The sequence below is a fragment of the Mus musculus genome, chromosome 17 (genome assembly GCF_000001635.26).
Source record: "Mus musculus strain C57BL/6J chromosome 17, GRCm38.p6 C57BL/6J".
NCBI lineage: Eukaryota > Metazoa > Chordata > Mammalia > Rodentia > Muridae > Mus > Mus musculus.
The window spans coordinates 46,754,237-46,765,511 of NC_000083.6; the positions used below are offsets into that span (position 1 = coordinate 46,754,237).

The 11,275-nt window shown below is 49.0% G+C and overlaps 1 protein-coding gene across 1 annotated transcript; it reads right to left on the minus strand.

Moving 5' to 3' along the window:
* Positions 1 to 1,426: 1,426 nt before the first annotated feature.
* Positions 1,427 to 9,476, minus strand: Ptcra (pre T cell antigen receptor alpha). Its single transcript, NM_011195.2, has 4 exons — positions 9,300 to 9,476; positions 4,308 to 4,628; positions 2,784 to 2,828; positions 1,427 to 2,166 (listed from the first exon to the last, which is right to left on the minus strand). The coding sequence occupies exons 1-4, from the start codon at positions 9,376 to 9,378 to the stop codon at positions 1,991 to 1,993; spliced, it is 621 nt and encodes a 206-aa protein (NP_035325.1). The 5' UTR covers positions 9,379 to 9,476; the 3' UTR covers positions 1,427 to 1,990.
* Positions 9,477 to 11,275: the final 1,799 nt, after the last annotated feature.

Consider the following 11,275-nt stretch of genomic DNA (forward strand, 5'->3'; position numbering starts at 1 on the left):
TAAGAATTCAAAGTTCAAATGAAGAGACCCTGCCTCTCTACTACGTATATGGATATTCAGCACTCAGGAGGCAGAGGCAAGAAGCTCTCTGTGAGTTTGAGGCCAGCCAGACCGATGTAGCAAGATTCAGTCTTGAAGAAGCAGAAGTAGAAGAAAATGCAGAAGAGGACAAAGGGTAGGAGAGGGAAGAAGGATGGAGAAGGGAGAGGAAGAAGGAAGGAGAGAAAGGAGGAAGAAAGGAAGACTGATACAAGGAATCGGCAACATCAGCAAGGAGCCAGGAGCTACAGAGGTTTGCTGTCTTCATTAGGGTTTTGCTGCTGTGAACAGACACCGTGACCAAGGCAACTCTTATAAAGGAAAACACTTTACTGGAGATGGCTTGCAGATCAGAGGTTCATCTCTTACAGAGTTATTGGGTACCCAACACCCACATTAAGTGGCTCACAACCATCTATAACTCCAACTCCACCTCTGGCTTCCATGGGCACCTACTCTCACGTCCACAGACACACACGGGTATGTGTGAATGGAAGTAAATCCCTCTCTCCCTCTTCCCTGTGGGATCTCCATGCAAGAGCTTTCTTTAGGGAATGAGAGAAAACCAACAGAGCCAAAAGTGGTGGAAAAAATGGCCCCCATAGGTCCATGGGGAGTGGCACTATTAGGAGGTGTGGCTTTGTTGGAGGAGGTGTGTCACTAGAGGGTGCGCTCTGAGGTTTCAGAAGCTCAAGCCAGACCTAGTGGCCCACTCTCTCTTCCTGTTGCCTGCAGATGCAGATGTGGAACTCTCAAGTACCTCCTGTAGGACTCTTAGCGACCTCTCTAGCACCCTATCTGCTTGCATGCTGCCATAACGATGGACTAAACCTCTGAACTGTAAACCAGCCCCAGTTAAATGTTTTCCTTTATAAGAGTTGCCTTGGTCATGGTGTCTCTTCACAGCAGTAAAACCCTAATGAAGACAGCAAACCTCTGTAGCTCCTGGCTCCTAGCTGATACTGGGTGAATATCTGTCAAATGAATAACGACCTTTAATTAATAGTGCGTGGGTTTGCAATTACTGTCTTCTGCTGGTAGCATTGGATGTGATCCTGACGCCCCAGGAATCCTGGCCCTGCTCTCTTCTGTCAAGTCTGTGCAAGTGAGCAGCTGAGCACTACCCCTGACTCCCTGGCTCTGCTCTGCCCTCTCACAGAGGTTGTGCCAGGGTCAGGAAACATAAAGGACCCTTGTCCAGTGACTGACAGTAGTGGAAGGAGAGTCCTTGCAGCCTCTCCCTGGACCCCAGACTCTGAGGTTTCCAGGTTCCCACTCTTTCTCCAGACAGCCTACCCAGATGGCTGCCTCCTCTATATCTGTACCACACCATGTCCCCCAGACACACAAATGAAAAGCTTTGTGACATGCCTGTGTTTTTTTTTTTTTGTTGTTGTTGTTTTTTGTTTTTTTTAAAAGATTTATTTATTTACTATATGTAAGTACAATGTAGCTGTCTTCAGACACACCAGAAGAGGGCATCAGATCTTGTTACGGATGGTTGTCAGCCACCATGTGGTTGCTGGGATTTGAACTCAGGACCTTTGGAAGAGTAGTCAGTGCTCTTAACCACTGAGCCGTCTCACCAGCCCGACATGCCTGTGTTTTATAAGACTTTTGTATTGTGCCCAGTTACCAGGTGCATCCTCCTGCCCTGTCTGACAGAGACACAGTCCTTTTCTTCCCAAAGTCTCAGTCTGATAGGAGAGACAAGAGCCCAGTCTCTGATAGGATAGCTCCATTTACAAGAGGCAGATCACATACAGAAAAAGCAAAAAGAAACCCCCACTTTGAACAAGGAGCACTGAGGGGGGATCGTGAGTTCTGGGCCCAGCTGGCTTCCTCACAGCCTGGGCTTTGTTCTTCCTGGCCCCAGGGAGCAGTAGTGTCCAGCATCACCACCACCCTGGGCTCAGAGGGGTGGGTAAGATCTAAGCTCAGAGACTCATAACTATGTCCAAATTCTGTGGGTGGGAGGCAGGGACTTGCGTGAGGGTGGTGGCTGGAGGTGCTGGCCCGCCAGCACATGGAGGCGGAGGTGGCTGCAGGTCAGGAGCACATCGAGCAGAAGCAGTTTGAAGAGGAGCAGGCGCAGTAGGCTCAGCCACAGTACCTGCCGCTGTGTCCCTGCAGAAGAAGGAGCCATGAGGAGTCCCCAGGAGCCCACAACAGGGAGAGCCAGTTCTCCGTGTTGGCCACTCTCTCTTTCCACCTCCTTCTCCAAGGAACTTCTTTCCTGGTATCTGACCTTAGTTTCTACTGGTAATAATTAGTGCCTTCTTCCCGCTTAGCCCTCATTTTATTTATTTTATTTGGCGGGGAGGCAAGCTGCAGGAACGAGCTTCTGATGCAAAGAATAAATAGTGCAGTGTCTCTGGGCAAGAAATGGACGAGGGGATTATTAGCCAGTGCTCCTCTAGCACCTCAGGGAATCAAATAACACAGAGGCTTTCATACCAAGACTGCTTGTCACCCCCCTACCAAGGAGCCATTAGACCCTTATTTTAGCTCTCCTCTGCACTGCTCCACTGCAGTCCAGAAATAAATCCCCACCTTATCCCAGGGAAGGCTGAAACCCAGCCTAGCCCCAAGCAAGGCAGTCCCCTTACTGGAAACTTCTCAGTCCTCCAGCAGCAACCGCATGGGACCTATGGTTGAATTAGAGCTGAATGCTACCTGCCGGGTACCAGTGCTGAGATTCTTGTTCCCAGCCACCGTCCCTCCCTCACCCACTGGTGACTTACCCCCGAGAGGCTCCGGAAAGCAGCTCCTGGCTGTCGAAGATTCCCCTGTGAGTCAAGAAGAAAGGAGTGAGGGCTACAGGGAGGGCGAGCACCTCTCAGCCCCTGCCCTGCGTCGAGCCCTGGTCAACCCGCAGGACATATTGGACATGTGTGGAGACCCTGAGCCCACTTGTTAGCAAGTCCTGAGCAGCCATTCCCCACCTCCCTGCCTGACAGCCCTAAGAGGTATGGCAGTCCCCCCCCTCACACACACACACACATATGGAACCTATTCTTTTACAGCTTCTGCTGTAGGCAGGGCACTACTGAGGTGACCCCAAATGCTCAGTCATGACAGTGCTTGCTATACATGCAAAGGACCTGAGCTCTATCCCCAGGACCCATGTTTGAAAAAAGAAACACAACAGGCAGGGCTACACAGATTAAAAACCTGTCTCAAAAAACAACAAAAACCACTCGGGAGGCAGAGGCAGGCGGATTTCTGAGTTCGAGGCCAGCCTGGTCTACAAAGTGAGTTCTAGGATAGCCAGGGCTATACTCGAACCCCCCCCCCCAAACAAACAACCAAGCAAGCAAACAGGTAATGGTAGTCCATATTTATAATCCAGCACTGGGGGAAGTGTAGACAGGCAGACCCTTTGGGCTCACTGGTTAGCCGGCCTCATCTGCTCGGCTGAGAAGGCTTAGCTGGTAAAGAGCTTTCCTGAATTGGATCCCCAGCATCCTCACTAAAAAGCTAGGAGCAGGGCATGGTGATGCACACTTTTAATCCCAGCACTCAGGAGGCAGAGGTAGGAAGGAGGATTTCTGTGAGTTCAAGGCCAGCCTGGTCTACAGAGTGAGTTCCAAGACAGCCAGGGCTACACAGAGAAACTGTGATAAACCTTGTCTTGGAAAACTAACTAACTAACTAAATAGATAAATAAATAATAAAAATAAAATGAAACATTTAGAACAGCGTTTGCCACAGAGTAAAGTTGGTAAATGTGGGGGGCTTGTTCTTTAGTTATTGTTTGGTCTTGCAGGCTTTGTTTACATGTATATGAACTGTTTCTATAGATTACATATATAAACATGTGTATATGTGCACCTATGAATGAGCCACTGAAAGCTATTAATAGCTCTTAGCAAACACAGATCAGAGCCTAGAGTTGCTTTTGCTTTGATTTTTGAGACAAGGTCTCCTGTAGCCCAAGCAGGCCTTGAACTCACTATGTAGCCAAGGATAGCTTTGAACTCAGAGAGATCCTCCTTCCTCCTCTGCTGGGATTACAGGCTCAAGAGATAACCTGAACCATGTATCTCAGCTGCAAAGCCCAGGAATTATGGCCTCGAGCCACTTACAGGAGCCAGGGTCTACCCTTACATGCCCAGTGCCTACCAACAAGCAAGCAAGCAAGCAAGCAAACAGGTAATGGTAGCCCATATTTATAATCCAGCACTGGGGGAAGTGTAGACAGGCTCCCCAACATATCCTGGCCCCATGGTATGGAAAAGGAAAGGTCCCCAGGCTCCATCCCCCACCTGACAGCTGGAGGGGGTGTGTGCTCCGGTTCTGTCCCCCAGCCCCAGGCCTGGTGTGACAGACCAAGGGCTCCCAGGCTTCCAGCTCTTCAGAAGGCAAGGAGAGCTGGGCCAGGCTAGTCCAGGTGCCGTCCGGTGCCAGAGAGGGCCCATAGGTGAAGGCGTCTAGGGCACTGCCATTGCCAGCTGAGAACCAGACAGGGTTGTCAAGGCCAGGGGGTGCCGCATCGAGGACCAGGCAAACCACCAGCATGTGCTGCCTTCCATCTACCAGCAGTGTGATGGGTGGAGCCAGAGACGGAAAGGGGGTGCCAGCGATGCCTGCAAGAGTGAGAATTTTGATCTCTTTAAAAACACAGAAATAGGAATGCGCTTTCGTTTTAATCCCAGGTTTGGGGGCGTGGGGGCTGCTTCAGATTGTCTGCAGCAGCTGACTACGGTTTGCCTCTGCTCCAGCAGGGGCCTAGTTTGGCCAGCTGAAGATAATTTCTGCGACTGTGTGACGGTTGGAACTCTGAGGAGTTTTTAGAGGGTGTATGGATGCTAGGGCTCCGAGAGATGGGGTGGGTTGTTGGTGGGTGGGCGGTTGTTAGTTGGTTGCTGTCAGTCTTGGCTTGCTAAGTAGTCGTGGGCAAAGAAGAAAGCAAAAGAAGAAATTAGATATCCTGATGGTGAAGATCAAACTTGCCCCAACTTGATGCCCCTAACCAACACAATCAGGAGTAATAACAATAACATCCAACCCTCTTTCCTATTTTTTTTTCTCTCCTATGTAGTGTTAGGGGTCGAAAGGGTGGAGAAGGGTAGAAGAAGAAAACCACAGGGTACCCAGGTACAGAGTCCAGCCAACATCTCCCTTTCTTTCTTTCTTTCTTTTTTGTTTGTTTGTTTGTTTGTTTGTTTTTGGTTTTTCAAGACAGAGTTTCTGACCTGGCTGTCCTGGAACTCACTCTGTAGACCAGGCTGGCCTTGAACTCAGAAATCTGCCTGCCTCTGCCTCCCGAGTGCTGGGATTAAGGTGTGCGCCACCACTGCCCAGCCACCAGAAGTTTCTTAATGCATTTCTCTTTATAGAGACCCGACAAATGGAGCTCAACTACACAATGTAAGGCAGACCAATACATGTGTGTCCTTAGCAAAGAGTCCTACCTCACGTGTCCTTTCATGTGCTTGCTTTAACAGAACCACCCAACACAGCTGACTTTTCAAAGCACCCTTAGGTTTCTACTTCGTGTGTGTGTGTGTGTGTGTGTGTGTGTGTGTGTGTGTGTGCATACATGCGATATATTTGTGCGTGGAGACCCGAGGAGGATATTAACTGACCTGTTCTATCATCATCTGTCCCTTTGTTCTCTTAGGACAGGGTCTCTCACTGCACCTAGAGCTAGGCCTGCATCCAGCAAGCCTCCAGTGTGATCCTCATGTCTTGGCTCAGTCCAGTGCTGGGATTACAAGCACACTTAGAGCAATGCACAGTTTTTCAAATGGGTGCTGAGGATTTGAACTCAGGTCCTCATGATTGTGTAGCCAGAGTTCTGACTCACCCAGCCATCTCCACCTTTCTCCTATAATTAATCCATCCTCCATCGTCCACTGGTCTGTCCGTCTATTCTTTCTGAGCCCCACCCCCACCCCTTCTGAGACATGATTTCTCTCTGTAGCCCCGGCTTCACAGACCAGGCTAAACTCGAACTCAGAGATCTTCCTGCCTGTGCGTCTCACAAGCTAGGATTAAAGCTGTGTGCCACCACGGCCCAGCAACTCCTTCCTCTGCCACCTGGGTATAGAAAACTGAGAAAGACACTGCCTGGGCTGTCGAGGAACTTCGTCCTGTGGGAAAGGCATTAGCTTCATAAACAAGTGGTTATAGTACCATGTTGTGCTGCCTGAGGAGAGCTGATGCCTCTATGGGGAGGACGGAGGAGGAGTGCCTGGCCTGAGAGCAGAGGAAGTCTGATGAGGCTATCCATGTCTGTAATCCCAGAACATAGGAAACTGAAGCCTGGTGGGTGAGCTGTATGGCGTTAGGCAGGGTTAAGCTGAGCTGTATGAAATGGGAGCTGACCAGATGCCTCACTGAGTAAGGGTGCATTTCCACATCTGAGTTCAAACCTAGGAGCCTTCCTGGTAGAAGACAAAAACCTGACTCCTGAAAGTTGTCCTATGACTGCCAGACTCATGCACCCACCCCATGCATATACATGAAATGTAAAAATTAATGTAAACAAAAGGAGGAAGGAATGAAATGCAGTGGAAGGATGCTTCTCTTTAACACAGGAAGCCCTGAGATTGGTTCCTAGCACCGCGGTGAGATGAGAAGACAGAATAATATCGCCCTACAGGAGTGAGCTAGCAATAATATAAGTTAACAAATGGTTAACCTTTTCCCATATTCAAATCTGACTTTTATTCTATTTCATTGTGGTTTGATTTTGAGACTTTTTTGTTTTGTTTTTGTTTTTTGAGACAGGGTTTCTCTGTGTAGCCCTGGCTGTCCTGGAACTCACTTTGTTTTGTAGACCAGGCTGGCCTCGAACTCAGAAATTCCACCTGCCTCAGCTTCCCGAGTGCTGGGATTAAAGGCGTGCACCACCACGCTCGGCTTGGTTTAGAGACCTTTTACTAGGTAGCCCAGGCTGGCCTCAGACTTCCCATGCAGCCAAGGATCACTTTGAATTCTGGACCCTCCTGGCTCCACCTCCAGAGTTTACAGAGTTTGGATTAAAGGCATGTGCACACCCTGAAGATTTAGCACAGGACAAGCCCAGTGCTGGGGATTGAACTCTCAACAGAGCTGTGCCCTGGCCCCGGCTTGGAGTCTTACTCTATTTTTAATTTTTTTCCCCTAGATTTTATTTTACTTTACATCTATGAGTGTTTTGACAGCAAGTCTGTCCACACCCCACACACAAGCAGTGCTTGCACAGACCACAAAGGGACATCAGGTACCCTGGGATTGGAGTCATAGGTGGTTGTGAGTCACCATGTAGGGGCTGGGAATGAAACTCAGATCCTCTGGAAGAGCAGCCAGCACTCTTAACCAGTAAGCTATTGCTCTAGCCCCACTTATTTCTTCTCTTAAGAAAACATATACTGGGCTGGGGAGATGGTTCAGCAGTTAAGAGCACTGGCTGCTCTTCCAGAGGTCCTGGGTTCAATTCCCAGCGCCTACACACCCAACACTTCAATCTGTAATGAAATCCTATGCCCTCGTCTAGTGTGTCTGAAGACAATGACAGCGTACTCATATATTCTCATAAGTACTCATTAAACAAATAAATATATTTTTAAAAATTATGTTCTTGGGGCTGGTGAGATGGCTCGGTGGTTAAGAGCACTGACTGCTCCTCTGAAGGTCTGAATCCCAGCAACCACATGGTGGCTCACAACCACCCGTAATGAGATCTGACGCCCTGTTCTGGTGTGTCTGAAGACAGCTACAGTATACTTAATTATAATAATGAATAAATCTTTGGGCCTGAGCGAGCAGAGTTGACCAGAGAGACCAGAGGTCCTAAATTCAATTCCTAACAACCAGATGAAGACTCACAACTATCTGTACAGCTACAGTGTGTACTCATATACATAAAATAAATAAATAAATCTTAAAAAATAATTATGTTCTTATAATATTTAAAAAACAAAAAAAGGTACTTTGTATGTCAGGCTATGTTGATACATACTTTTAATCCCAGCAATCAAGAGGCAGAGGCAGACAGATCTCTGAGTTCAAGGCCAGCCTGGTCTATAGAGTGAGTTCCAGGACAGCCAGGGCTATACAGAGAAACTTTGTTATAAAAACAACAACAACAAAATTTACTTTGTGTGTGTGTGAGAGAAAAGAGACTGGGTGCCAGTGGAGCATGCGCCTGGGAGGATCAGAGCTCAACCTGCAGAGTCAGATCTGTGCTTCTGCAATGTAAGTAAAATCCCCAATATTAGCAACTGGAAATAAATTGACACTATGCACTCTTGTGTGGCCAAGATAAAGAGATGCCCAGGGTGCCAGAGAAATGGGGAAGATCAGATGAAGGTATTAGGTGGCCAAATGACTGGTGTAGGAACACGGAGCACACCTCCAGTGAGCATGCTCACTGGAGCCTCTGTGACCACAAATCTGTCTTCTTTGCCTTGAAGAATGTCCAAAATTTTGCCATGTGACATAGTGGGCCAAGTGTAGGACAAGGCCTCAGACCGAGCCGAGGTTGGCCCCTGACTCAATCCCCTTAATTGATCGAGGTCCAAATCTCCCGATAATTGCCCAATAGGAATGTTGTGAAGAGTAAAGATAATGTAATTCTTTGGTAAGTAAGCTTTGGAAATAATCTTTCTTTTTTTTAAGATTTATTTTATGTATATGAGTGTTCTCGGATTCCATCACAGATGGTTGTGGTTGCTGGGATTTGAACTCAGGACCTCTGGAAGAGCAGCCAGTGCTCTTAACCAATGAGCCATCCCTCCTGCCTAAGCTTGGGAAATAGTATTTGTGTTAATATTACTAAGGCCTTGTAAACAACAGAACTGGAGAAGGCTGGGAGTGACCCCAGGACTCTCAGCCTCCTGAATTGATTCGGTTTCTCTGTAAAGCCTCCCAGATTGTTTCTCCCCACCCCAAGCACTTCTGTCCCAAAGCCCAGGCCAGCCGGCCTCTACCTCCCTTCCAACCCCCAACACTGGATAGGACAGAGAGAAGGTTAGAGTAGTCCGGGCAGTGTTGGCGCACACCTTTAATCCCAGCACTTGGGAGGCAGAGGCAGGTGGATTTCTGAGTTCGAGGCCAGCCTGGTCTACAGAGTGAGTTCCAGGACAGCCGGAGCTACACAGAGAAACCCTGTCTCAGAAAACAAAACAAAACAACAGCATGTCCTTCTGGAGAAGGACATGAGACCTCAGAACCCTAGGGCCATGGAGCCCACTCATCGCTGTAGAGGCTCAGCTGGTACCAGGGGATGAACTCAGTGAGAGCCAAATAGGGAGGCAAGAGGGACATACCTGATGGTAGAGCCTGACACCTGACGCCCAGAAGCAGCAGCAGCCATGTCCTAGCCATGGCCCACTCGTGGAGAAGCATGACCCAGTTGCAGCCAGGAGCTACCTGTTGGGGGAGGAGGCTCTGCTAGTCTGCCTCCCAGGCCACAGGCCCAGCTGCAGCTCTGAGGTGTGGGCTAGGGCAGAAGGCTCCCCTACTACACTGCTTCCCAGATCACAGACCCAGCTGTACCCCAGCTGCTCTGCTCTACCCCCTAGTTCCCAGTGCTTTCTGGGGAGGAGGGGTGCCAGGGAACTCAGGTCCCACTCCCATCCCAGGGGCTGGGTGCCCACCCTCTCATAACCTCCTCCCTGTCTGAAGAGCACTTCATAGGCCCCAGAGGCTCCTCTGTGTGAGACAAGGTCTCTGCTGTGTGGACCGGACTTGCATGGAACTCACTATGTAAATCAGGCTGGCCTCCAAATCACAGATATCCACCTGCCTCTGCCTCCAGAGTGCTGGCTGGGATTAAAAGTGTGTGCAACCTCAGATTCTCAAAGCCTTTCCCAAGCCTAGTTCCTTCGCTCTACTTGAGAGCAATTGCCATCCACTGGACAGAGTTCAAGGGGGATGGGATGGCGGGACTCCACGTGCAGCTCTTCCTGTCATCCTCCAGATCCAAAGCTTTTCTTTTTCTTGTTTTGTTTTGTTTTGTTTTGTTTTTTTGAGACAGGGTTTCTCTGTGTAGCCCTGGCTGTCCTGGAACTCACTCTGTAGACCAGGCTGGCCTCGAACTCAGAAGTCCGCCTGCCTCTGCCTCCCAAGTGCTGAGATTAAAGGCATGTGCTACCACGTCCGGCAAAGCTTTTCATTTTTAATTTAATTAAATCAATTAGTTCATTGGCTAATCTATTTTTTGCTTTTAGAATTTTTATCATTGCCTGGTATGGTGGCACTGGCACACACCTATAATCCCAGCCCTTGGGAGACAGAGACAAATAGATCTCTGTGAATTCAAGCACAAGGTGAGTTCCAGGATGGCCAGGGGGCTACACAGAGAGACCTTGACTCAAAACACACACACACACACTTGTTTTTAAATATGTGTGTCTAAAGCATTGGCCCCCGGAGATGGAGTCACAGAGGCTTGTGAGCCACCTGACTTAGGTGCTTGGTACCAAACTCAGGTCCTCAGCAAGAGCAAGATGTGCTGCTGACTGCTGAGCCCTTCTTCCAGTCCCTACCTTTGTTCTTCTGAGGCACAGTCTCGTGCAGTACAGCTGACTTTGAGTTTGCTCTGTAGCCAACCTTGCTCTTCCTGCCCCCACCTCCCAAGTGCTGGGTTTTTCCTTTATTTAATATATTTATTTATTCCTTGGCAATTTCATACATGCATTCACTCATCCCCTACACATCCTGCAGCTGTCTTCCTACTGTCTTAATGAGGTCTCTCTCTCTCTCTCTCTCTCTTTTTTTAAAATAACCCAGTGAGCCCAGTTAGCCGTGCTTGCTGGAATGTTGGCTAATCTTGTGAGAATCCTATGCAGGTAGCCACAGCCGCAGCATGCTCATGAGGGCGGCAGCCAGCATTTTCACAGCTTGCCTCCCCATCTTTGGCTCTCATGTTCTTTCCAGCCCTGCTTCCACGATGTTCCATGGGCCTCAGGCGGTGTGTGGGTTGATGCAGACACCTCGTTTGGAGCTAAGCATGCAATTGTTGCTCAGTCTCGGCATTCAGGCCAGCTCTGAGTCTGCGTTAGCTGCTCCTCCTCGCAGAAGAAACTTCTCTGGCCAAGGTTGAGGCCAGTACTGTATTGATTTGTTTTTGAGACAGGGTTTTCTGGGGTAGCCCTGGCTGGCTCACTACCTAGTAGCCCAGGCTGGTCTCAAACTCACAGTGATCCACCTGCCTCTGCTTGCCATATGCTGGGATTAAAACCACGTCCCTCTCTGCCTGGCTCTACTTACTTTTTGACATGGGGATCCACTGTCTGGTGTC